At 42.8% G+C, this 26,966-nt stretch overlaps 1 protein-coding gene and 1 long non-coding RNA gene across 2 annotated transcripts in view; both read left to right on the forward strand.

The window, feature by feature from the left end:
• LOC141139198 (uncharacterized) overlaps positions 1-26,966 on the forward strand; it is a 1,175,459-nt gene that overhangs the window by 1,076,364 nt on the left and 72,129 nt on the right. The window lies entirely within an intron of this gene.
• The window catches only part of LOC141139194 (cytochrome P450 2K6-like), a 193,016-nt gene that overhangs the window by 101,991 nt on the left and 64,059 nt on the right, over positions 1-26,966 (forward strand). Inside the window, exons 6-9 of the mRNA XM_073625113.1 lie at positions 9,554-9,716; positions 19,713-19,862; positions 19,947-20,107; positions 26,509-26,682. Of these exons, the coding sequence (XP_073481214.1) occupies positions 9,554-9,716; positions 19,713-19,862; positions 19,947-20,107; positions 26,509-26,682 (648 nt within the window). The remainder of the gene's footprint in view (positions 1-9,553; positions 9,717-19,712; positions 19,863-19,946; positions 20,108-26,508; positions 26,683-26,966) is intronic.

The following is a 26,966-nucleotide window of genomic DNA, read 5'->3' on the forward strand; positions in this document are numbered from 1 at the left end:
CTGCTGCACGCAGCCCAAAGACAGCATCAATTAGACATGTGCAATTTATTTTAGCCTGAATCTAAATAAGGACAAATCTGGGGTTTTTCAGAGGTTCAGATGTGTCTGACAATAGTAAATGTAAATGACAATATTAACACATTTAATTGAAAATCATTTAGTTTTGTTTTGTTTATTCGTTCTCTAACGAATTCCAAATTTTGGGAAAGATTCGTATGCGGATCGAAAAATGATCGATCGACCCAAATTCTGTGTAAAGAATATCTGGTTGTTAAGGAGCGGGCTGGGACACCGGCCGCTGTGTCCTTAACAACCGATGACTCATCAGCTGTCAGCAGGTTTCCTCGCTGATAGTTGAATGTAAACAGAGCTTCTGGCAAATAAAAATTCTGAAAAAAACAGCATGGTGATCCCCACGCTCAGGTCTGGTGTGGATTTTAGGGGAACCCAACACCAATTTTTTTTCTACAAAATGGCGTGGGGTCCCTTCCAAAATCCATACCAGACCCCTATCCAAGCATGTAGCCTGACAGACCAGAGGCGAGCAAGTGCCCCCACTCGTGAACCATACTATGCCACATGCTTTCAACTTGGGGGGTGCTTTGGGCTCCCCCCAAATGAGAGCTAGACATGGGGTGGGGTCACGTTTGGTGTGGGGTTCCCCTTAAAATACATACCAGATTAGAACGGCCTGGTATAGATTGGATGGAGAGGCATGTTATTTCTTCTTATTTTTTTAGTCCAGCATTTTTTTTGTTTACATTCTGCTCTCAGCAAGGAATACCGCTGACAGCAGATGAGCCATGGTTGTTAAGGCCACCAGCAGGCCACCCACTCCTTAGCAGCCAGGTATTAGGAGCACCAAAAAAAAAATTGCGTGGGGTCCCACCCAAAATCAATACCAGACCCTTATCCGAGAATGCAGCCCAGCAGGCCAGGAAAGGGGGGGCTAGTAAGCCATGCCCTCAACATGGGGAGGTGCTTTGGGGCACCTTATTCCCATGTTGATGAGGACAAGGGCCTTTTCCCCACAACCCTGGCCCGGTGGTTGTGGGGGTCTGTGGGCAAGGGACTTATTGGAATCTGGAGGCCCCCTTTAGGAGGGGGCCTCCAGATCCCGCCCCCAAAACATTTTCAAAGAGTTAATAAAAACATAACACTAGCTTTTAACAAGTCCTTTATTTAAAGAAAACATAAAAACGCCCTAAACGAAAAAAAAACAAAAATGCTGCTCTCTGAACATGACTGGTTCCATCCAGTAAACATGGGGTGGAGGTTACCCATTGACATAACTGGGTGACCCCCCCTTCATGTCTACCTCCCATTGGGCGAGTGTTATTCCCAAATGACAGATAAACATGAGCGTGGGGTTACCCGTTGATGTCAATGGGTGATTCTGCCCCATAATTTCCCCGGGTAACCCCCGCCCATATGCTTACCTGTCATTCGGCTGTGTCCCTGGACAGGAACAGTCATGTTCGGCAGGCTGCCTTTTTTTATTTTTTTTATCAGTTCAGCATTTTTGTTTTTTTTTGTTTTTTAATAAAGGAATTGTCATAAACTTATGTTGCGTTTTTATTAAGTTTGACTTTTTTTTGGTGAATGATTAGTCATTCACATGGGGGGTGGGATCTGGGGGCTTCAGGATTCCGATAAGTAACCCTCCGCACCTCCACAACCCCTTGGTCAGGGTTGTGGGGTAGAGGCCCTTATCCCCATCATCATGGGGACAAGGTGCTTTGGGGAGTAGCTCCCCCTGCTCCAAAGTACTCCCCATGTTGAGGGCACGTGGCCTGGTATGGTCCAGGAGTGGGGTGCTCGTGCTCACCCCCCCTCCTTGCCTGCCATTCTGGATTCTCACATAAGGGTCTGGTATGAATTTTGAGGGGGGCCCATCCTTAAATCCATACCAGACCCGAATGGCCTGGTATGGATGGGAGGATCCCCACACTGTTTTTTTTAATGAATTTTATTTGCCGGCAATTCTGATTTTTTTGAGTCATCGGTTGTTCAGGACGCGGCAGATGGCTTACCGGTCCACTCCTTAAAGTAATTGTAAAGTCCCGTTTAAAAAAAATTTAAAAATAAACATGTTATACTTACCTGTTCTATGCAGTGGATTTGCACAGGGCAGCCTGGATCCTCCTCTTCTCGGGTCCCTCTTCGCTGCTCCTGGCCCCTCCCTCCTGTCAAGTGCCCCTACAGCAAGCAGGTTGCTATGGGGGCACCTGAGCTGCAGCTCCGTCTATCCATTCAGACACAGAGCTGCCATTCAGTCCCGCCCCTTCTCTCTCCTGATTGGCTAACTAACTTTTATTGACAGCAGCAGGAGCCAATGGCATTACTGCTGTGTCTCAGCCAATCAGGAGGGAGAGTCCTGGATGGCTGAGAGATTCGTGGACATCGCAGGATAGAGATGGACCTCGGATAAGTATTAGGGGGATGAGTGGGAGCTTCTGCCTTTACAACCCCTTTAACAACCATCTATTCTTCACACAGAATTGGGATCTGTCGAAAAATGATAAAAATGTATTTGAATTGTTCAGAAAATTTGGAATACATAAATAAATGAATAAATGAAACAAAACGTAACAAAACTAAACGAAGTCCGAAATGAATCAACAAAACAAAATTAGTAACAAATCCAAATCCAAAACTAAACTAAACTAATTTAAAACAAAAAAAGAGAGAGGTGGGACTTTAAATGAAGCACACAGCAGTAAAGGAGTAAGTCAAGTGACTAAAAAATAATGTTCATTTATTTGGCATAATCCATGGTAAGTTATAAAACATTTTGGGCATAAAACCTCTAAAAAATGCTTTGGGCATCAAGCCTCAACACAATAAACCATGGATTAATTGTACACAAATGACACAAATGACACGATAAATCATAATCCAATGCATGTTCATGAAAGATTTCTCTGTATTCTCCTTTATTTCCCTATTATCTCTCTCTATCCTAATTTCTTGTTTTTTTTTCCCCATCCCTCTCTCTAGCCATCTTTCTTGTTCTTTCCCTCCATTTTTCTATGTTCCTCCCCCTCTTTTCCTCTCCCTTCCATGTATTCTCTATTTTTATTCCTTCTCTTACTCCTTGGTGGGGGGGTGGGGGGAATGGGATGGGTTAGGTGCTCTTGATCAAGGTCATCTGCTGATCTGACAACTGTAGTGGGGACTTTTAATGGCAACTATAATCACAGGTAGTGTTACTCACTATGTCTCCGGCTTCACTGTGTCTCCGACTTTGTGGTGTCTCGTAGCAGTTACAACTATGCCAAAATCCTCACCAGTCAGCTGACATCTAGTCTCTGCCCCCCAGCCATGCTGTGAACTAAATGAGCTGCTGCAAAGAGGCTAAGTGGGTAGCCACGGGCTCCAGGAACAGCCCAGCTGGGTGGCCACAGGCTCCATGGACAGCCCTGCTGGGCGGACGCAAAAAGGCAGGGAGAGCAGTGTGGGTATCAAGAACAGTCCAGGATTCGGTGACCCCTGGCAAATCATCATTCGAGCCCCAAGGGGGTCCTGACCCCCAGGTTGAGAACCACTGCCTTAAGAGATACATTAGCACAGATACATGTAATAAATTCCTCACTTTCGGCCCGCTCATAGGTGATGACATCATCCAGTCATGGCCCTGATGTGCTTTGTCACTCCATAGCAACGTTTTCAAAGGGATAGCTTTCCTTCGAAGAATTTATGTTTTTTCATGTTACCTTTGGAGTTACATTAAAAAGACCCTCTCCCTGCTATATGCTATATTTTTTACTTTGTTAAATGTCTCCCATGTCAGCATCCACCATCCCATGGTTGCCTAATAGCCTGAAAAATGGCCAGAATGTGGTATCAAGATTTGCCCCTCATAGACTTCAATAAGGTTCAATGTTGAGTTTGGGTTTTATGGATTTCAAGCAGTACGCACAGAAATTCATTGTGATTTGAACCCCGGCAGATTCACTCATCCCTATCTGATCAGGGCTGGTGCAAGGATTTTTGACACCCTAGGCGAAACCTAATTTTGCCCCCCCCAGCCCCACCCCTGACTCCACCCCCTTTGCCCTGCCAATGTATACCCCACCTTTTTAATGAAGCGCCCATCAAATGCAGCCTCAACAGCGCCATCAAATGCAGCCTCACCACCGCCCATCAAATGCAGCCTCACCAGTGCCCATTAATGCAGCCTACCAAGGGTGGGGGTGACTCCTCGGTACATGGACAGATCAGTCTTTATACACCAAATACATTTACATGCGAATCTGCGATAATGCAATCTCAGACAGTGACAGTATTTCACTCACCAAGTCTGGGGCTCTGCAGACTGCTCTGCATCCATCCGACGATGTAACCCTGCCAGTGCGTGTGTGGGGACATTGATGGCTGTGTGTTGAGTTATTTTGAGGGGACAGCAAATTTACACTGTTATACAAGCTGTACACTCACTACTTTACATTGTAGCAAAGTGTCATTTCTTCAGTGTTGTCACATGAAAAGATATAATGAAATATTTACAAAAATGTGAGGGGTGTTCTCACTTTTGATATTTTGAGATACTGTGTGTGTGTGTGTGTGTTTGTATATGTATGTATGTATGTATGTATATATATATATATATATATATATATATATATATATATATATATATATATATATATATATATTTAATATTCATATGACTTTACATTATGTAAACTTCTTTTTTATGCATACCTACAAAATATTAAAAGGGCTACAGTTCCTGCTTGTTACTCTTTCTACCAGCTCCGCACACATAATTATAAGGTATGTTCATTATAATAAAAAGAGCACCTATGTCATTTTGTAGCTTGCTCATCTCTATAGATTTCTGAATTTCTGATTTATTTGGCTTCTGAAATAAATGGAGTTGAAATAGTAGGTTCCTACACACTATGGTGGGTAATTTAAAGCTTTTTGTTAAAAAAAAAATCTAATTAAAGATTTGAAGTTGTAGTAAGTATAATAATGCACAATTAGTAATTTTGCTTAAAGAACACTGCTTATGTATCCATGAAAAAACAGAAGCAAAAGCTCCAGCCCTTATAGGCTGAAACGCATCAACTTACTTAATCTGCGTTTGTTCACTGTAGCTATTCAATAAAATGAAGAAATTTTATGAGCAACAACCGGAGTATGGATCATTTTTTCTACAAAGCTCCAGGGTGGCAGGTGCAAGCAAGTCGCTTTGTATTAAATGACAAAGAGCAAATTGCCACAACAAGGGACAACCTTGACATAGATCCTCTGTTTAGTAAGCAAGCTAATTGGTTGATAAGGTGGATGTAGACAAGTTATCAGTTAGGGAACTGGGTTAAAGTGGGAACTAAGCTTTTAAAATATAAAATTGTTAGCATGTAGGGTCATTTTGTAGTACAAACTTTATAAGTACGTACACTGACTGCAGCTAATGCGCAGTACATTGTACAGTCTTGGCCCATTCCTGATATCAGCGTGCATGGGTAGTAGTTATATCGTCCGTAACCATTCAATGGATTAAACAAGAAGATGTTAAAGCTGGCAAGAGGAGAAGGGAAAAGGCAGTGGCAATAATACAGTTGAGGAGGGGTGTGCAGTTTAACGTAGGAAGAATTGTATTACAGAAAATGTATTAGAAGATTCATCTTCCTTTGGCACCTGATATATTGCCCTCTCTGAATCAACTAAAATTGTTCTATTTAAAACTATGTTTGTAATTTTTTTTATACCCTAAACTTACCATTTCTTAATATTGTTTGTTATTAACTTGCACAGGGCTGATCTTATCACTGGATTAAAGGTGAAAGACCTCTTTCTCTTATAAAAGGCAGAAAATGAATAACTGTTCACTAGCTGCCAAGTTCAGACTTTTCCAATAGCTAATAGCAACAATGGATTTAGGATTCTCCGTAGCTACATACATTGTGTTGGCCCTATCCATATTATATATCCTTAGTATATTGTATCAGTGGAACAAAGGCAATGTCAAAAATTTTCCTCCAGGACCATGGGCTTTGCCACTCATTGGAAATTTACATATTATGGATTTAAAGAAGCCACACTTTACTTATCTAGAGGTAAGGCAACCTGTGTACCCAAAATGATGGTTGGCATGCATTGTTTTACTTTACTTGGCAAAGGCATTTGGCTTGAATGGAAGCTTTACAAAAATTGAAGGAATGTTAACGCAACTAAAATATTAACATATTCAACCAATGTTTTACATTTTTGTCCAATTACTAGCATTCCTTTTATATTTTATTTATTAAGAAAGAACGGAAGGATTTTTTCCCCTGCTGGAGCAAATTGAATCATGCTTTATTGGGTTTTGCTTTCTTGTGGATCAACTGTGGGTAAAGGATTGTGTATATGGAACTTTTCTATTTGCTTTTTTTTCTTTTGGTTGAACTAGATTGACTTGTGTCTTTTTTTCATCCTAATTGCTATGTAACTGTGTAACTAATACAGAGCACTGTTGCCTTTAAAAATTCTTATGTAAAATTCTGTAAAATGTATATTATGAAAGCATTTAACTTTGGTTCAGCCAAAACAGTTTTTGGATAGAGTAGAAAACGTCTAAACTTTTTAACTCCAGTTAAATGGGAGTAGAAGAGAAATATCTCCACCTAAGCACCTGTTCCAGAGACAACTATCAGTGGAGAATCCTTCTTACCGACTGTTGTGTCATTGAGATAGGAAGTGAGGGAAAAGAAGGACAACAATAACAACTTTTCAAACCCTTTAATCAGGCATGTAGCTTTTTTAGTGGGAGGTCATCAAAGTTTTCAGCTATCAAAAGCTTCTGCACAGAATCACGTATATGTACATGATTCTGTATTTCTGGGTAGGGGACCCACACACGCCCACTTGTCCATCTGTGCTGTGATTCGTCACAGCACATGTCGATCACCGGGTCCAGGCCAATCATTGACCGCCGGCACCCAGTGATTTGCTCTGAGCTTCCACAAACACAGCTCTGTGAATGTACACAATACAGAGCTGTGTTCACTGACAGGGGATATCGTTGTTTGTTCATTCCCTGCTAAGCAGTCCCCAGTAAAGGCAGCACACAGTACACACATAAGCACTTGTTAGGCACATATTTAAAGTGATTGTAAAGGATTTGTTTTTTTATTTTTTTTTAAATTACAAACATGTCATACTTACCTCCACTGTGCAGTTTGTTTTGCACAGAGTGGCCCCGAACAACCTCTTCTGGGGTCCCCCAGCGGCTCTCGCAGCTCCTATCCACATCAGATAACCCCCTAGGAGAAGCGCTCTCCCGAGGGGGTTACCTTGCGGGCCACTCCCGAGTCCAGCATTTGCATCCACAGACACAAATGCCCGACTTTCACCTTAATAGGATGCATTAAGGTGAAAAAACACAAGGGTTTACAACCCCTTTAACATCTTGATCACCCTAAATGTTAACCCCTTCCTGCCCAGTGTCATTAGTACAGTGATAGTGTATATTATTAGCACTGATCACTGTAATAATGTCACTGGTGATGTCATTGGCAGTTAGTTCCCCCCAGCATCAACTAGTGTCAGATTGCCCGACACAATATCGCAGTCTTGTTATAAGCTGCTGATCGCCGCCATTACTAATATAAAAAAAAAATCCAGTAAATATCTCATAGTTTGTAGACAACTTTCATGTAAACTAAACTAAAATTTATTAAGAGATTTTTTTTTTTTTTAAACATATGTTTTATAGCAGAAAGTAAAAAAATCAAGCTTTTTTTTTTTCAAAATTGTCAGTCTTTTTTTGTTTATAGTGCAAAAAATAAAAAACCCAGAAGTGATACCACCAAAAGAAAGCTCTATTTGTGTGAAAAAAATGACATAAATTTTGTTTCGGTACAGCATTGCATGATCGCACAATTGTCAGTTAAACCATTTCTTACCCCAAAACTTCATATTCCTGATATGTGCCTAATGTATCATGTACTGTGTACTTGTATGAGAAAGTATCCTGTTTTCTTTGTATTGCTTCCTTAATGTGAAATCCCTGATGTTCCTGACAGTCCCCTCTCCTTTCCTATTAAAAACTGACCACACCAAGCAGGAGAACACACCCACCATAGTCAGTTTTCTAGCTGTGCTGGGAACTCAGTATGCTCTCGTCCAATGATTAGATCTGTCCTGACATGCCCCCGCTGCACAGCCATTTACTGGTAAACTCAGTGTGCTGCTGCTTCTCCCCCCCCCCCCCCCCCAGCTTTAATGCAGCTGATAACAGAGGGAATGTGATCACTTCTGTAAAAGGGGAAAATGTATTTAGAATGTATTTTATATCTATACAAAAATGTTTTGCCTTTAGTTTCTATTGTAAACTGAATGGGTTGTTTTACAAGGTGATTGTTTACAATCACTTTTAAGTAGGGCAGTGCCAAATAGCAAAAAATAGCCTGGCCATAAAGGGGGTAAAATCTTACAGAGCTGAAAGCACATTTGTAGTTTTAATGAAAAATTAGAAAGTAAAAAAAAAAAAAAAGTTAATGTGTATCAAAAAGGTAACTTGCCCAGAATAAAAGTCTGTACCCTGTAGTAGTCTACATCTGAAGGATTGTGTGAGATGAGAGAAAAACACAGTCACTCTACAGCAGCCTGAAATGTTGCTTGCATACTGTAGGCAGGGGCGTAACTACCACCATAGTGACCCATGCGGGCGCTATGGGGCCTGCAGCCGAGTGGGGCCCAGTGAGGATAAGAGCACTGCCGGCACAGTCTCCCAGCCAGGGGAAGAGAGAGGAAAGGAAGAGGCGAGCTGTCCGTATCAGCAGAGAGCTGAATTGCCCGATGTAAGAGCTTTCATTAGAACTTCCAGTGTTCCCGGGGCTCACGTCACATAGCTCCACCTTTTGGCCCGGTGCCTTTGATAGACAGAACGCCGATCCAATACGGGACATGTGACATCATCAAAGGCGTCGGGCCAAGAGGTGGGGCTATGTGACGATGAGCCCCGGGAAGACAGGAAATTGAAATGAAAGCTATTACAGAGGGCAATCCCGCTCTCTGTTGATCCGGGTGGCTTGCCTCTTCCTCTGCATAGATGAGGCTGTATGGGGCACAGGCAGACCAGGCTGTATTGGACACAGGTCACGCTGTATGGGGCACAGGTCACGCTGCATTGGGCACAGGTCACGCTGTATTGGGCACAGGTCACGCTGCATTGGGCACAGGTCACGCTGTATTGGGCACAGGTCAGGCTGCATTGGGCACAGGTCACACTGTATGTGGCACAGGTCACGCTGCATTGACACTAGGGCAGCTGGGGGGGGGGCTGTTTGCAGGGGGGCCCCATACAACATTTTGCTATGGAGCCCTGCTATTTCTAGTTACGCCCCTGACTGTAGGTACTACAACTACAGACTTGTACGAAGCAATACTCACACTTCTATTTTGATGGGGCAGAGGGGAGATGATTCTGGAGAGCATGGCAATAGCAGGCACCTTGCAGTTCACCCCTTGTAGGTTGCATTATTCGATTTATATTTCTTGAGTGGGGGAAAAAATTACAATGTAATGTTCTTTATTTCTTTTGTTTGTTTTATCTAAGCTTGCAAAGAAATATGGCCCAGTGTTTAGCGTTCAAATGGGTACAAACAAAATAGTGGTATTGGCTGGATATGAAACCGTGAAAGATGCTCTCGTCAATTATGCTGAAGAGTTTGGAGGAAGAGGGAAAACTCGAATATTCCAAAACATGGACAAGAATTTCGGTGAGTCTGTTTTTTGACAGATGTGCTTTAAAGCTAAACTTTAATGCAGGTATAAAAGACCCACAACATTACAGCCTTGTAATCAATAATACTGTACATCCTTAAATGTATATTTTTAAATTCAAGTAAGTGAATTAAAGGGGTTGTAAAGGTTCGTGTTTTTTTTTTCACCTTAATGAATCCTATGCATTAAGGTGAAAAAACACCTGGCAGTCACCAGCCCCCTAGTCCCCCCGTTTTACTTAACTGAACCCCTTAATTCAGTCGGCGGGGACGCGCTGTCTCTCTGTCCACGGGCTCCCGGCTCTTGATTGGATAGATTGATACCAGCGCAGCCATTGGCTCCTGCTGCTGTCAATCAAATCCAATGAAGCAGGCGCCAAGGAAGGGGCAGAGTCCTGCATTCGGCCTCTATGGACACTGATTGCTGGACTCGGGAGCGCGCCCACAAGGTAACCCCCCGTGAGAGCGCTTCTCCCAGGGGGTTATATGATGTGGGGATTTGCTGAGAGAGCCGACGAGGGACACCAGAAGAGCAGGTTCGGTGCCACTCTGTGCAAAACGAGCTGCACAGTGGAGGTAAGTATGATATGTTTGTTGTTTAAAAAAAAAAAAATGACCCTTACAATCACTTTAAGTGATTGAACATAATTTGGTATCAGCTTGTAGCAAACCCATGTACAGTGGAGATTAGTATGGAAGAGGCAGAAGCAGCATAAGAAACCAGTCAGATGTGCTGCAGTGCTTATGTTGTAACAAGGAACATGCCAATAGGAGGAAAGACTGACAAAGAGATGGGCTCATTGTTTAGCTTCTTCCCCTTTCACTGTCCATTCACAGGCTGGGGGAGGGAGAAGCACTGAATGTTTTACTTAACTGAAACAAAGAAAAAATAGGATTTTTATATTATAAAATCCCTTTAATAGAGTTCAGGGACACAGCTTTAATAAAAAATGTAGGTTGCCCTGTGGAGATGGAGGTGACTCTGATTAATACAAGCTTCTTTACAGCCGAATATACACCCTGTTTTTTCAAACTGTGCTGGGGTTCCACATTTTTGGATGTTTTCGATTTTGTTACTGGATAATAAGTCTTTGAACTTCAACTTTGGAGTATATACACTATACTGTCAAGAGTATTGGGATGCCTGCCTTTACTCGCACATTTCTTTTAATGGCATCCTAATCTTAGTCAGTAGGTTTCAATATTGAGTTGGCCCACCCTGTGTAGCTATAACAGCTTCAACTCTTCAGTGAAGGCAATCCACAAGGTTTAGGAGTGTGTCTATGGGAATGTTTGACCATTCTTCCTAGAAGCACACTTGTGAGGTCAGGCACTGATGTTGGACGAGAATTCATACCAAAGGTGTTCTATCGGGTTGAGGTCAGGCCAGTCAAGTTCCTAAGCCCCAAGCTCTCTCATCCATGTCTTTATGGACCTTGTTTTGTGCACTGGTGTGTAGTCATATTGGAACAGGAAGGGGTCATCCCCAAACTGTTCCCACAAAGTTGGGAGCATGAAATTGTCCAAACTGTCTTGGTATGCTGATGCTCTACTTTCCAAAATGGGGTCATTTGTTCTTCAGTGCATGCTTGTCAGGTCGTTTCTGTCTTTCAGTGCATTCTATTTATAGTTTGCTTCTGATTTTCAGTGCGTGCTTGTCCGGTCATTTCTGATTTTCAGGTCTTTCTTGTCAGGTCCTTTCTGATTTTCAGTGCGTTCTGTCAGTTTGTTCTGAACAGTCATTCGTTTACTAGCCATGATGCGGTTGCGTTCTCATCTGAGAGTTTGTGCTGTTGTTGGGCTTGGTGTTGGAGTTAGTTCTTTGACCCAAGTCGAGTCCATGAACAGGGGGAGGAGGAGTTCTTGGACCAAGAATTGGTTACTTAATCGTGACCAATTCTGTCATATGCCTTTGCTGCAGGAGCTCCAGGAGAATAATCCTGATGATTTCAGGAACTATCTCCGGATGACGGACTCTGTCTTTCACTGTCTATTGGCTTTTCTGTCCCCTTATATTATGAAGCAGGACACCTGCATGCGGCAAGCCATCTCTCCTGAAGCAAAGGCTCGTCGCCACCTTGCGGTACTTGGCGACGGGGAGAAGTCTACAGGACCTGAAGTTCATGACTGGGATCTCCCCCCAGGCTCTGGGAATCATTATCCCAGAGATTTGTTCTGTCATCATTCAGATCCTGCAGAAGGACTATATTAAGGTAAGTTTTCTCCTTTAACATCACATTCTATGTATTTAATGTTTGCCAATGTATTGTATTCATTTCTTCATTCCATAATTACAATGATTGTAATATGCTGTGAATGTGCTCTTTGTCCACATGCATGCTGTGAGCTTTTAATGCTCCTTTTTTGTATTTCATGCATATTTGCCTTCACTAACCTTCCCAGCATGCTATCCTGGGCCCATACACACCTAGCCTAGTAACTTAACAATGTATTTTGCCAGCTCCATTGTAGTGCTTACCCTAAACACCCCCTAAAATGTATCCAAATGTTATTGTTGTCCTTAAATTCAGGCAGAGTGCAAGAGGCCCTTTTTTTTGGGCCCAAACTAATTTTTAACCTCCCCCAACCGCTAAGTCAGCCGATACCAATACTCTATCTGCTGACTTTGCCAAACCCATACACACTATACCTACCTCTTTTGTGTTCATATTTATGGATGAGTTCACCAAAGCAGGTAGTGCAAGTGCCTGCCTGAATACTTTCAAATGGTACTGTTTAAAGTTTTGTTCTCCTATTATCTTGATAGGTCATTGCAGAATGTAAAAATGTGCTTCAATTTGGACAGTGTGTAATAATATTTTTGGATTATGGCACTTCTTACCTGTCCAGTGGGCTGCCAATAGTGTAAGTAAGGATGGGGCTGGCCAAAGTAACACATATTATTTATGCATTCAGCTCTCAATAAAGTGGAGAAGGGTTACCTGTCCAAAACATCTACCCACCCCCCCACCATAAAATTTTTCCAAAGGGCCACCAGAGGGGGTGAGGAATCTGATAAGTTGACCTTATACTTGTTGTGTGCAAAAGTACTATTTTTTTTCTTGTTTGACTCCACAGTTTGCTTCCAACCCACAGGAATGGCAGACTGTGGCTTCCCAATTCCAATTCCACCATCAGTGGGACTTTCCCACTGGTGGTGGTGCTATCGATGGGAAGCATGTCAGGATCATCCCACCACCCAACTCAGGGTCATACTACTTTAATTATAAATTAAAGTAATACAGGCAATTGATTTACAAGCAAATCTTGCAGATGAATAATACATTTTTTGTGAAAAACTAAACTCATATTTCATTTGAATTAATGTTTGTATTTCTTATCTGTTTCTTAGGTTCTCAATTGGCCTTTTATTTTTGCCCACTTTCTTCAATAGTGCAAACGTAACTTATTTGATACATGAGGTGACAAGCTCTTCTTCAGATAACTATTATGTTGTGCTGTGGGTCTGCTACACACACACAATGTTATTGTTGTTAATGTATGTAATGCATTCATGATAAAAATAATCATCCTTTTCAACTCCATGAATTAATTGCTTGTAGTCCCTAAAATGGCCTGATTTTGGCAAATTTTACAGCACAGTGGGGGTTATTTACTAAAGGCAAATCCACTTTGCACTACAAGTGCACTTTCAGTCCACTTGAAAGTGGACTGAAGTGCACTTGTAGTGCAAAGTGGATTTGCCTTTAGTAAATAACCCCCATTGCCACTGTAACTACATCAACTTAAAAAATAAACTGGTATTGAGCATTGAAATAATAAGCCACACATTGTTGAGTATAAAACATTTTACTCCAAGCACATTCACATGTGCGTTATAAACGGTTTTGGAACAAACCAACATCTTGGTGTATAACATGTATGTCTGATATAAATGTGCGTTTTTTGGGGCTACACAGGCATGTTTAAAAACATTACATACACATCCCCAACTCAGGAACTTACAAAGTTCAACTTTGCTAAAGTGAAGGCCATATGAGACATTAGTACGTCAAAACTGTGTTGATCTTGCCTTCATCAGATGGGGTGATCTCACCCCTATAAAAGCCAAATTTTGAAGGTGCACACAAATTGGGACTCAAAATTTGGATTTCCCTCATGATCCCATGCCTAAATTGTGTGTCTTTTCCCTACATCTATTTTGCTCAAGCCACAAAACACACAGTGTGTCAACGTGTGCTATCTCCCATCATGGGATGTCAATGTACGCGTCTTATGGGTGCAACCCCTTCCCCCAAACTAATATAGGTGAGAGGAAGGGGTTGTAACCCCCGAAACACATCCATTGATCCCCCATGATGGGAGCTAGCACATGTTGACACACTGGGGCTTATTTCAGAAAGGACAATCCACTTTGCCCTATAAGTGCACTTGCATTGCACTTGTAGTGCAAAGTGTTTTTGACTTTTTGAAATAAGCTCCAGTGTGTCAACATGTGCTAGCTCCCATCATGTGGGATCAATGGATGTTCAACGGGGGTTCAACCACTTCCTCTCACCTACTTTAGTTTGGAGGAAGGGGTTGCACACACAAAATGCGTACATTGATATCCCATAATGGGAAAGAGCACATGTTGACACACTGTGTGCATCTTCAAAATTTGGCTTTGCAATTCATTTAAAACTGTAAAAAAATGTACAACATAACGACAACTTTAAAATGCTTTTTTTGGTTTAGATTTTGCCTAAAATATCGATGATGTTGCTCAGTCTTTTTTGAATATCATGGATGTTTTGTTTCATCTTTTCCAAATCACGATTGCACACTATGATCTCACTGATCAGTATTTGTGCACTTGCACTGCTGAAGTGATTTTTTTCTTCCACAACATCCACATCACCTAAAAATAAAAAAAAAAACACCATGTATTATAAATATGCAGGCATCCATCTATTACCTTAAGCTGTGGTCTCAGACACTGACCTGTTGTCAACACCATTTCTCCCACTTCACCCAGCACTTCCTGAACCTCTGCATCCACATCTTCATGGTGTGTGGAGAGTTCCCTTTCTTCATTCGGTGTGGAGTTACTGGTGTCCTCAGATGTCCCTATTCTTTTCTTCCCTATGTGAATACAAAAAAGGTATACTTAGCAGACAGATATATTAGGCTAGAAATAGTCATATGAAACATTGCTTGGAAGTGTTGTCCAACTGTCTGCTTTGGCTGAAGACATGATTTTTTTCACTTTCAAAAGCTGGAATTCTTACCTGTTTTGTGCAAGTTTCACACATGGAGAGACCCCTAGTATCCACTGGAGCACCTGCGTGGGACACCATAACAAGGTTGTTATGGTGTCCCACACTAGTACTCCTGCGTCCAGATGTGTAAACAGCTGCTGAGTGTCCTCTCCTTACACTGAATAAAGTTGTAATTTCATTAAAGTTTCAAACACATCTAGACAACAATGTAATAAACTTATTTTAATCCAAATAGGCGGAACAAATGTAGTTAACCTGCATCTGCCAAAAACGAAGTATTAGTGGTCGAACGAACGATGTTTAATATGAATGATTGCTGTGTCCAGGAACCTCAAACTTGGCATTTTAAACAGTACAACAGTAAAGAAAAGCACATGGACAAGCACAAAAATTATAATAATAATAGGAACAAAGAAAAAATGCTTACTTTTTTTGCAGCACTTTCCTGATCTTGCGATACTGATATTGCTCCCTCAATTTCATGTCTGACCAGCGTTTCCTCAATTGATCCTTGGATCGTCGTACCCCAAAATTTCTGTGCAGACTTCTGACAACTTTAGCCATGATCTTGGTCTTTCTCACGTTAGCGTTTCTGTAAGATCCATGCCTCCCATCATAGTCTGTCCTCTTTAAGATGTCCACCATCTCCACCATCTCTTCAAAGGACATATTTGAGGTCTTATATCTCCTCCTAGATCTGGAACTGCCTTGCTCTGGGCTTTCGTTGTTGCTGCTCACAGCACACACCTGCTGTGTCTCCGCCACGTGCTCTCCCACTGCCCAGAAAGAGAAGAGGTGGGGAATACACTAGAAAGAAGGAATGGGGCGGAGGTTGACGCATGCGCAGTGTATATATAGCATAACACGCGGGCGATGTAACGACGTACGTACGATCTGGAGGCCGGAGGATCGTTAGCACCGATTGTTCAAACAAAGGTAAATTGTATGTTGGGACATCAGTGGTTAGTGGCCTATAATGCTTATAAATTGAGGCCTATATTGGGACAAGATTAGGAGTGTTTAGACTGACATTAGGGTTTGTCTTGTGTTGTGTCTTGCAGATAAAATGGTTGATAAATTCACAGCCTCTGATTTCCTGCCCAACGTTATAAACAAATACAGGGAGCTGCCATGTCTCTGACAAGTCTAATGCAGGGACTATTCTAACAAGCTAAAGAGGAAGGCAGGGCTGGAGAAACTGTTGGAATTAGTGAAGCCTGTGTATCCCACGGCAGACATCACCTATTTGAAGGCCAAAATTGGTAGCCTGAGGAGCACATATAATAGGGAGTGCAATAAGGTCCAGGATTCCCTGAGATCCGGAGCATCAGCAGATGACGTATATGTCCCCAGGCTATGGTACCTGCATTTTTTGTCCGACCAGACCGAACCCAGGCCATCGCTATCAACACTTCCTTCAACATCAGCTGAGGCTCCTGAGGTCCAACCCGGGCCTTCCACCCAGGAAGAAAATGTGGAGGAGGCCAGCTTGACCCAGGTATAGCATTGCTGAACATATTTCTTGTTAAAAAATTGAATGATGTTAACTAGATGTTATTGATCACAAATTTCTGATTTAACAAAGTGGTTTACATATCAATAGACAGTAGTAGCCAAAAAATGATTGGGACACGAATGAAAAATGCTGGGGTCAGAATTATAGTCTTCTATTTGTTAACATTCAATTTACAACAGTCACGAGCTCAAAATTCTGTGTGAGTGATTACCAAAAACCTAAATCTATGTACCATTTTCATACACAGGAAAGTCTCAGCCAGGAGGAGGCTGTGGCAAGCAGCTTGACCGAATTCCAGGTTCCTCCCCTCCGCCCTCCAACCAAAAGGACCAGGAAGGCAAGGAACCTGGAGGAGGCCACGGTTGCTTTCCCTATAACATGCTACTGTGGCAATTATCATGACCCCTGGTGGCCACGAGGCATTTGGATGCGTCACTGCCAGTAAATTAGAAAAGATGGGGGAGGCCCAAAGCACTATGTGCGAGGAGATAATTCTGCAAGCCCTAAACAAGGGGACGAGGGACGAACTCACACGTCAAACACACCTCTGTGAGTTGGACCATGCTCCTCCACCACCTCCGCCACCTCCACCAACAACAGAGCCACCCCATCCACCACAGCAGAATGGAAGAAAGAGTGGAAGAAGGTGTTGAGAGTGATGGCCTGGGTTTGGTGTGCAAAAATCGCAGGCTGTTGGAAGACCACAGTCTCGGGACATATATGTCATCTGCTGCTGCTCCCAATCTCTCGTCCTGGACCGTATCGTGCTCCCTATTAAATGGACTCCTCAGGTTACCAATTTGGACAGTCAAATAATTGATGTCTGCCCCTTTTTATTTTGTTATGACCTTGTTCTTGTCAAGGCTGGGCTCAGCCCTTCCTTCTCTGAGCTGGCCGCTTAGCTATCGGCTAATTGCCAGCTCCTTTCTCTCCACAGTGACTCAGCTGTTGATGATCTGCTCGTCAGTCCTGGCTACTTAAAACCGTCCAGCTCACTTCATCTCTGCCTTCGCCTTTGGTCACACCTCAGAGACTTTCTCCTGCATTCCTGTTGAAGACTTGCTCAGCTGACTACCCTTCTGGCTCCTGATCCTGCTTGCTGTACTACTACATTGATCTCTGGCTTTCTGATATTGGCATTGGCTGACTACCCAATCTGGTTATTGAACTCTGGCTATGAATTGACTACACTTACTCTGTTTACCTTTTTATTATTATTAAACAAGTGTGATTAACTGTACTTCTGTCTCGGTCTGATTCATGGTTTCTGACAGGGCTCCCGATTAAATAAAAAATTTATGTTTTGACAAATACTTGGCTATGTGTTTTACTTAAAAAGGGACAGTTTGTTTGTGAGTAGGCAGGTACATTTCAAAAATACAATGTCAAATTAACAAGGGACACCAACATAGTTGTATCTTTGAGGTTAAAAAATACAAGATAATAATGGTGTTGTGGAAACTTGACACACAAAACGAAAAAAAAAAAATATTCTGGAGACCACTAGACAAAAAAAAAATATATATTATTCTGGAGATCACTAAAAAATGTCAGAACTCTGTGAATATCAGCAGCAAAGCAGCTTCATTATTATACCATTATAAAGAAGAAGAAAATGCGCTGCATTGAGAGATTTCATAATTTGCCACGTCACGAATGTGATATCTCCATTACAAACGCTAGTTTTACAAGACCGAGCATTTCCTGCTTGTTCTTGATTCCGAGCATGCGTGGACTTTTGTGCGACGGATTGTACACACATTTGGAAAGTCAGACAACAAACATCTGTTGGTGGAAAATTTGAGAACCTGCTAGCCAACATTTGTTGGTGGAAAGTCCGACAACAATTGTTCGATGGAGCATACACACGGTCGGACTTTCCGCCAACAAGCTCACATCCAACATTTCCCATCAGGAAGTCTGATCATGTGTACGTGGCATTAGAGTTCCCTTCACTGGAGCTAACGGGCCAAGCCCAACCCCTGAAAAACAACCCCACACCATAATCCTCCCTCTACCAAATGATTTGCTTCAGTGCACAAAGCAAGGTCTATAAAGACATGGATGAGCGTGTTTGGGAGGAACTTGACTGACCTCAACCCGATAGAACACCTTTGGGATGAATTAGATCAGGGACAGCGATCTAGGCCTTCTCTTCCACATCAGTGCCTGACCTCACAAATGCGCTTCTGGAAGAATGATCAATGCTTATTATTTTGTAGCATTAATATGCTGCACATTACCAGACAATATTTTCCTTTATATCTCTTTGAATAGTTTCATACCAACATTTGCTAAGTCAGCCATGTCAGCCAACCATAACCATGCAGTGATTGCAATGTGGCTTTCTAAGTCCTTGCACACAATTCCCCATGGCCATTGTCACCAGGACTGAAAGTGAGGGGAAATCTAAAATTCTGAGTTGACACCAAGGTAGAAAATGAGGGGAAATTTTCCAACAGGGACACCTGTTCCAGTGATTACTAACTAAGAGGGGATTTTCCACACTTTTGTGAGATTTCCTCTTCCTTATGTTGAATCTATGGGATGGAAGTAATGGGGGATTTTGATAATGGGGCACAAGTTAAAAAAAAACAAAAAAACATTGATAGGGCTTTAAAACATTTTGTACTTTATGAACATAAAAAAGAAAAACTTTCAAAATTTTGATATACATTAAACTCTGGGCAAACATTAAAACTAAAATTCAATCCACTCACCAATATGACATTTAAGGGAACAAGTCCTCCTAAGCCCATACCTGAATCCTGCCTGGTGATCCGCTGGCATGCTTTTTCTGCTAATTGGGACCAATAATCCACAACTGCAGTCTGGACCTGCCACTTTCTAACCCTCACTGTGATGTCATCATGCCACTGATGCACAGCCAATGGAGAATACCTGCATTTCCAGGCAGAGAAATGGGCACCCAAAGAAGGACCCTTCCACTTTGCAGCGAGAAAGATGGAAACCCAGTGACCATGTATTTAGGTGAGTATTTCTGGCATTTTTTATTTATTTATTTTTTGACTACTGTTGGAGGGTTTTGCTAAATGAGGTGGGGGAATGTTTAGTGGGGGGGGGGGGGGGGTGGGCACTGGCCACAAATTGGCGAACAAGTATTGGCGATACTTTTCTACAAAAAAAATGTAGGGAACAATCTTCCAAAATATAAAATACAAATACATACCTCCATGCCAATAGGGTGTCTGCTGTCTAATTAAAGATATACGCTCACAATGTTGAATTTCTCAGGACTTGCTCACTCACGTGGTGAAAACTGGAAGGTGATGAGAAGATTTACATTGACAACCTTGCGTGATTTCGGAATGGGGAAAAGTCCTGTTGAAGAGAGCATTATTGAAGAATGTTCTTATCTAATTAAAGGTTTTGAATCTTTAAAAGGTAACATTTGGCTACAAAATGGACAATTCAATTTCCGCCCCAGCATTATATGTTTTTGACTTTTGCTTTAAATTCTCATCACAGGAAAGCCATTTGATAATAGGATGATGATAAATGCTGCAGTGGCTAATATCATTGTGTCAGTATTACTTGGACACCGAATGGACTATGAAGACCAGCAATTTAAGAGACTTTTGAGTTTGATTTCAGAAAATGTTAAACTTTTAGGAAGTCTTACAGTTGCGGTAATATATATTTTTTTAATTTTCACCAATCTTTATTTAGCATAACTTTTTCACAAACAAACATGTTTTCCAACATGTGGGACATATACACTCACTGGCCACTTTATAAGGTACACCTATTTAATTGCTTGGTAACACAAATTGCTAATCAGCCAGACACATTGCAGCAACTCAATGCATTTAGGCAACTAGACAAGGTAAGGACGACTTGCTGAAGTTCAAACCGAGCATCTGAATGGGGAAGAAAGGGGATTTAAGTGACTTTGAATCTGGCATGGTTGTTGCTGCCAGACGGGCTGGTCTGAGTATTTCAGAAACTGCTGGTCAACTGGGATTTCATGCACAGCCATACTAGGGTTTGCAGAGAACAGTCCGAAAAAGAGAAAATATCCAGTGGGCGGCAGTTGTGTGGACGAAAATGCCTTGTTGATGTCAGAGGTCAGAGGGGAATGGACAGACTGGTTCGAGATGATAGAAAGGCAACAGTAACTCAAATAACCACTCGTTACAACCAAGGTATGCAGAATGCCATCTCTGAATGCACAACACATCCAACCTTGAAGCAGATTGGCTACAGCAGCAGAAGACCACACCGAGTGCCACCAATTCGCAGAGGCTCACCAAAATTGGACAATAGAAGATTGGAAATGTCACAGTGCTACACAGTGCTCGCCCACAGGCGAGCAGGTGACACGGGATCCCCCAGGGTGTGGAATCTAAGGGCCAGCCGGTGGTCTGCCAGGGACCCCCTCATGAGGGTTTGGGCTTAGCTGCGTGCTGACCCCAGGTCACGACCCCCAGGTTCACCCTGCTCGCGAGGAGAGTACCAGAAGACACATTCAGACACGGATGGATGGATGAAGCAAAAGGAGAGCCGGATAGTGAGCCAAGGTCAGGGCAGGCAGCAGACAACATAATCAGGAGAACTAGCCGAGTCGGTACACAAGAGATCAATTCATGAGAAGTCAGGTTAAGCAGGTTACAATAAGGGTGCTCAGGAACAAGTGTTGCTCAAGCAACCAGAAACTGGTCTGAGTGGAATTTAAATAGCGAGGCACATGGGGGGCTGGACAGGAAGTAGCAGTAAGGAATGATATATTAAGCAACAGGTGAAGCCGGTGACACCCATAGCTGCTGAGTGCAGCCAGAGCTGAACACAAGCTAGTGGAACAACAGGTGCCAGCCGACCTACAGCAGTAAAGGTAAGAGACAGATCAGCTCCGCAGCTGATCTGTGACAGGAAAAACGTTGCCTGGTCTGATGAGTCTTGATTTCAGCTGCAACATTCAGCTGGTAGGGTCAGAATTTGGCATAAACAACAAGCAAGAATGGATCCATCCTGCTTTGTATCAACGGTTCAGGCTGATGGTGGTGGAGTACTGGTGTGGGGGACACTCTTGGCACACTTTGGGCCCCTTAGTACCAATTGAGCATTGTTTAAATGCCATGGCCTACCTGAGTATTGTTGCTGACCATGTCCATCCCTTTATAACTATAGTGTGGCCATCTTCTGATGGCTACTTCCAGCAGGATAATGCACCATATCACAACGCTCAAATCATCTCACCACTGGTTTCATGAACGTGACAATGAGCTCACTGTACTCCAATGTCCTACACAGTCACCAGATCTCCTTCCAATAGAGCACCTTTGGGATGTGGTGGAACAGGAGATTCGCATCATGGATGTGCAGCCAACAAATCTGCAGCAACTGCGTGATATCATGTCAATATGGACCAAAATCTCTGAGGAATGTTTCCAACACCTTGTTGAATCCATGCCAGGAATAATTAAGGCAGTTCTGAAGGCAAAAGGGGGTCCAAACTGGTTCTAGCAAGGTGTACCTACTAAAGTGGCCAGTGAGTGTACTACGATAAACCTGGTCATTGCTCAGAACTGCAGAACTGCTTATGTCTCTGCAGTGCACATCTGCTGTATTCAAAAAAGCTAAAGTAGGCTGCTGGATTTTCAGCCCTTGCCTGATCAACAGGCTAGTCTGTCTACATATGCCCTGACTTATGTCTGCTCATGTTTTATTTCTGTAAATTCACTGAGCTCTGATTCTAAAGCATCTTTTCTGCCTTGTTGTCGGTTCTTGCCCGAGGTAATACAGTAGGTTAGTCAAATTATGTATGCATAGACAGACATAGCTACTAATATTAAATATCACCCAGAGAGTAATTGTTAGGATAGATGTGTATTCGGACATGTACAAGTATTATTACACTTTGTGGTAAAGTAGTGTGCATTCATGGAAGGGTTTCATTTATCAGTTCTGTTCAACCAACAATGCAGCTTCCTGGCAATTGGTGGCTAACGTGTTACTGAATATCTGAAGGGCTTGAGATACTGTATGTCTCCCAAATAAGGCCATCACTTATGCCCTATGCGAGAATGACAATAATAGTTTAAAAAAAAAAAAAATTTACTTAACACTTAACAATGTTTTTTTTATTTTTTGCACACATGTTGAAATCAGTGTTTTTTGTTTTTAATTACTTTAAACTCCCCAAAAAGTATATATTTTCTGAAAGCAGCAGGCCCCTAGAATAAAACAGTAGTTGAAAATTTTTATGCTGCACTATTTTTGCAGAACTGTGTATTAACCACTTCCTTACCAGGCCAATTCTGACATTTCTCTCCTACATGTAAAAATCATCATTTTTTTGCTAGAAAATTACATAGAACCCACAAACATTATATATGTTTTTTTAGCAAAGACCCCAGAGAATACAATGGCGGTTGTTGCAACTTTTTATCTCACACGGTATTTGCACAGGAATTTTTCGAATGCGTTTTTTTTGGAAAAAAAAAAGTTTTGTGTTTAAAAAAAACCAAAACAGTAAAGTTAGCCCAATTTTTTTGCATATTGTGAAAGATGAAGTTACGCTGAGTAAATAGATACCTAACATGTCACGCTTCAAAATTGCACACGCTCATAGAATGGCGCCAATGTTCGGTACTTAAAAATCCCCATAGGCGACGGTTGAAATTTTTTTACTGGTTACATGTTTTGAGTTACAGAGAAGGTTTAGTGACAAGATGATTGCTCTCACTCCAACGTTCGCGGTGATACCTCACATGTATGGTTTGAACACCGTGTTCATATGTGGGCGGGACTTATGTATGCGTTCGCTTCTGCGTGCGAGCACACGGGGACAGCGGCACTTTAAAAAATTTTTTTTATTGATAATTATATTTTGTTTTTTTCATTTTGACACTTTTTTGAAAAAAAAATACATTTTTGATCACTTTTATTCCTATTACAAGGAATGTAAACATCCCTTATATTAGGAATATAACATGACAGGTCCTCTTAATAGTGAGATATGGGGACAATAAGACCCCATATTTCACCACTAGGCTGGGAAGCCTGAAATAAAAAAATAAAATAAAACGATCACCGCTTCCCAGCCGAAGCGGCGCCGTTTTTTTTGAATGAAGAGGCCGGGCGTGACGTCATAACATCGCGCCCGGCCTCTGATGATCATAGAGACTCCGGCGATCATCTGGTCCACCGGAAATCTCTATGATCTACATCCAGCGCCGGCGGATCCGCTCTCTGCCTCACCAATCGTAACAGTGAGTCGGAGCAAGCACCGGAGGGCGGCGGGAGGGGGGGACGTCCCCTCTCGCCTCCCATAGGAACAATCAAGCGGTGGAACGGCTGCTATGATCATTCCTATGGTGTAGAGATTCGCCGGATGAAACCGGCAATATCTGAATGATGTCTGTAACTACAGGCATCATTCAGATATACCTGCCCAAAGCCCAGGACGTCATATGACGTGGGCGGGCGGGAAGTGGTTAAATGCATATTTTTAAGAACAAACAAAATAAAATACCCACTTCTTTGTAGGGTGCCCACGTGTCCCGGATTGCCCGGGATTGTCCCTTATTTCTGATTTTTGTCCCGTGTCCCGGGCACCTTCATTCCGGGACAATAGAGTGTCCCGGAATGAAAAAACCCCAAAACGCCAGGCGCCAGTCTGACTCCATCACCCTTATAAACATTATACACTGTGTAACACACACATCATATGCCTAACCGGTTGGGCAGCCCCTGCGTCTAGCAACCAGTGCTGTCAGCTGACATTGTCAGGTGGGCAGTCAGTGTAGTGGGCACCCGCACCCTACAGGCTACGGCTGAGCAGCGCGCCTCCGAGAGATAGAGAGAGCAGCCACCAGCCAGGCAGCCACAGACACCAGAGAGAGCCACACATAATGCCTGTGCTAAGTCAGTGCCGCCGTCCCAGGGCTGCCGCCGACTACTCCAGCGGCCGCTGCAGCAGCAGCAGCACATTGCCAGCAGCCAGCAGCGCAGCCCGACTCCGAGCTGCCTGACTTCTCCACAGTTCAACTTCTGTCCTGAGCTGAGCCTCGTCCGAGTCCTCCCTCCCACCCACGAGGTCCGCGAGTTTGCTGCATGTCATTGACAAACTTTCAGGTTAGTGTTACACTTCTTTGGTACAGTGAGCATGCCCCCCCTCCATTCTGCTGCTGTCCCCCACTCCGCCTCCATTCTGCTGTTGTCCCCCACTCCCCCTCCATTCTGCTGCTGTCCCCCTCCAGTTTTCCTCTGTGTCCCACTCCGTTCTGCTGCTGTCCCCCTCCGTTCTTCCTTCGTGTCCCCCTCCGTCCTGATGTCCCCCTCCGTCCTGCTGTCCCCCTCCGTCCTGCTGTCCCCCTCCGTTCTTCCTCCGTGTCCCCCTCCGTTCTGCTATCCCCCTCCGTTCTTCCTCCATGTCCCCCTCCGTTCTGCTGCTGCCCCCCTCCGTTCTTCCTCTGTGTCCCCCTCCATACTGCTGTCCCCCTCTTTCCTGCAGTCCCCTTCTGTTCTTCCTCCGTGTCCCCCTCCGTTCTGCAGTCCCCCTCTTTCCTGCAGTCCCGCTCTGTTCTTCCTCCGTGTCCCCCTCCATTCTACCTCCGTGTCCCCCTCTGTTCTTCCTCCGTGTCCCCCTCTGTTCTTCCTCCGTGTCCCCCTCCGTTCTGCTGTCCCCCTCCGTTCTGCTGTCCCCCTCCGTTCTGCTGTCCCCCCTCCGTTCTGCTGTCCCCCCTCCGTTCTTCCACCGTGTCCCCCTCCGTGCCCCCCTCCGTTCTTCCTCCATGTCCCCCTTAGTTCTGCTGTCCTCCTCCGTTCTTCCACCGTGTCTCCCTCCGTTCTTTCACTGTGTCCCCCTCCGTTCTACCACATGTACCACATGTCTAAACTGGTTACCACTGTTTGCTTTTTTTTTTCCAAAAAATTTGCAAAAAAAGTATCAAAAACCATCTTTTTGGGGCGGGTGCGGGGGGGGGGGTCCCTAAATGGCAGGTTGGAAATGTGGTCACCCTACTTCTTTGGGAGGTATAAAAGATGAGGTTGCATTGAGTAAATAGATGCCAAGCATGTCAAGCCACAGTTTTAAGATGCATGCAATTTTTAGGCACACCATTTTAAGGCTTTAATGTATTAGGAGAAATATGGAGGCAATGCCACTTCTCACTTACTTTGAAAATTCTAGCTTTCTGGATGTCTCTGACACCAGTGCTTTCCAGGTCATTGACCTGGAACATGAATGCAGCTAGTAAGAAAAAAAAGAACCTTGCATGCTTGTCCCGGGTCAGAAGCTCTGAAAATATTGAAACCTATTACATAACTGATGTTTGTTGCCCGGCCAGATTTCGGCCCCCCATACCCATGTCCAGTCTCATTGGCACTATTGTAAGTGTTCGTGGTAAATGGGGACAATACCCCTTCCCCCCCCCTTTCTCCTCTCCCTATATAACTCAATCCGTTGTTTACTTTACACAAACTAATTATGTGTTTCTATACCTAGACATTTCTCTCATTTTTGCTCCTGATGAGTGGCAGTTGCCACGAAACGCGTAGAGCCAATAGATGCCTTATCATTCCTACCTTTCAACACTACCAACTGTTCTTTTTACCAATTGGACTGTATCAATAACTACAGTTATTTTTCCCACCAAGGAGACACGCTTCAATGAAAGTGAATTGCTTTTTACCATATGTACAGCATGAACCAACCTTGATACCAATATATTATGCTATCATTATCACTGGTATATATTGTATATGTTTTAAACTATGTATCTATTCTGTCACTATTTTACTGTGTGAATACTATTATTACCGTTAACTCTGTACAATAAATCAGTGATTGCTCAATATCGATTCTATAATGGTTTGTATGTTCATAGCCTTAATATTCTGAGTACTGTCCGCCTTCATTTGCATCGTGTCACCTCTAGGGATGCAAACTTCATTTAAAGTCCCACCCTTCTCTCTTTTTTATTTATCCTATTACATAACAGATTTTGTAACCATGACCACAATAAAAAGAATATTGTAAATCCATCACCACTGCAGCCTAACAATTAAATTATCTTTTTTTTATCAGATATATAATATTTTCCCATTCTTGGGCTTTCTTCCTGGTGACCACAAAACTATTGTAAAGAATGTGGAGGAAATGTGTGAATTTGTTACAAAAACATTCATAAAACATCTGAAGAACTTAGATGAGAATGACCAGAGAAGCTTCATTGATGCATTTCTTGTGAGGCAAAAAGAGGTAAAAAATGTATGTCTTACAAATTATATCAGCTAAAGGTAAAGATGAGATGTTGTGGATCTCTGGCTGTATATACAGTGCCTTGAAAAAGTATTCACCCCTTGACATTTTCCACATTTTGTCATGTTACAACCAAAAACGTAAATGTATTTTATTTGTTTTTATGTGATAGATCAACACAAAGTGGCACATACAGTAATTGTGAAGTGGAAGGAAAATGATAAATAGTTTTCAATTTTTTTTACAAATAAATATGTGAAAAGTGTGGCATGCATTTATATTCA

The sequence above is a fragment of the Aquarana catesbeiana genome, linkage group LG04 (assembly GCF_042186555.1).
Source record: "Aquarana catesbeiana isolate 2022-GZ linkage group LG04, ASM4218655v1, whole genome shotgun sequence".
Taxonomy (NCBI): domain Eukaryota; kingdom Metazoa; phylum Chordata; class Amphibia; order Anura; family Ranidae; genus Aquarana; species Aquarana catesbeiana.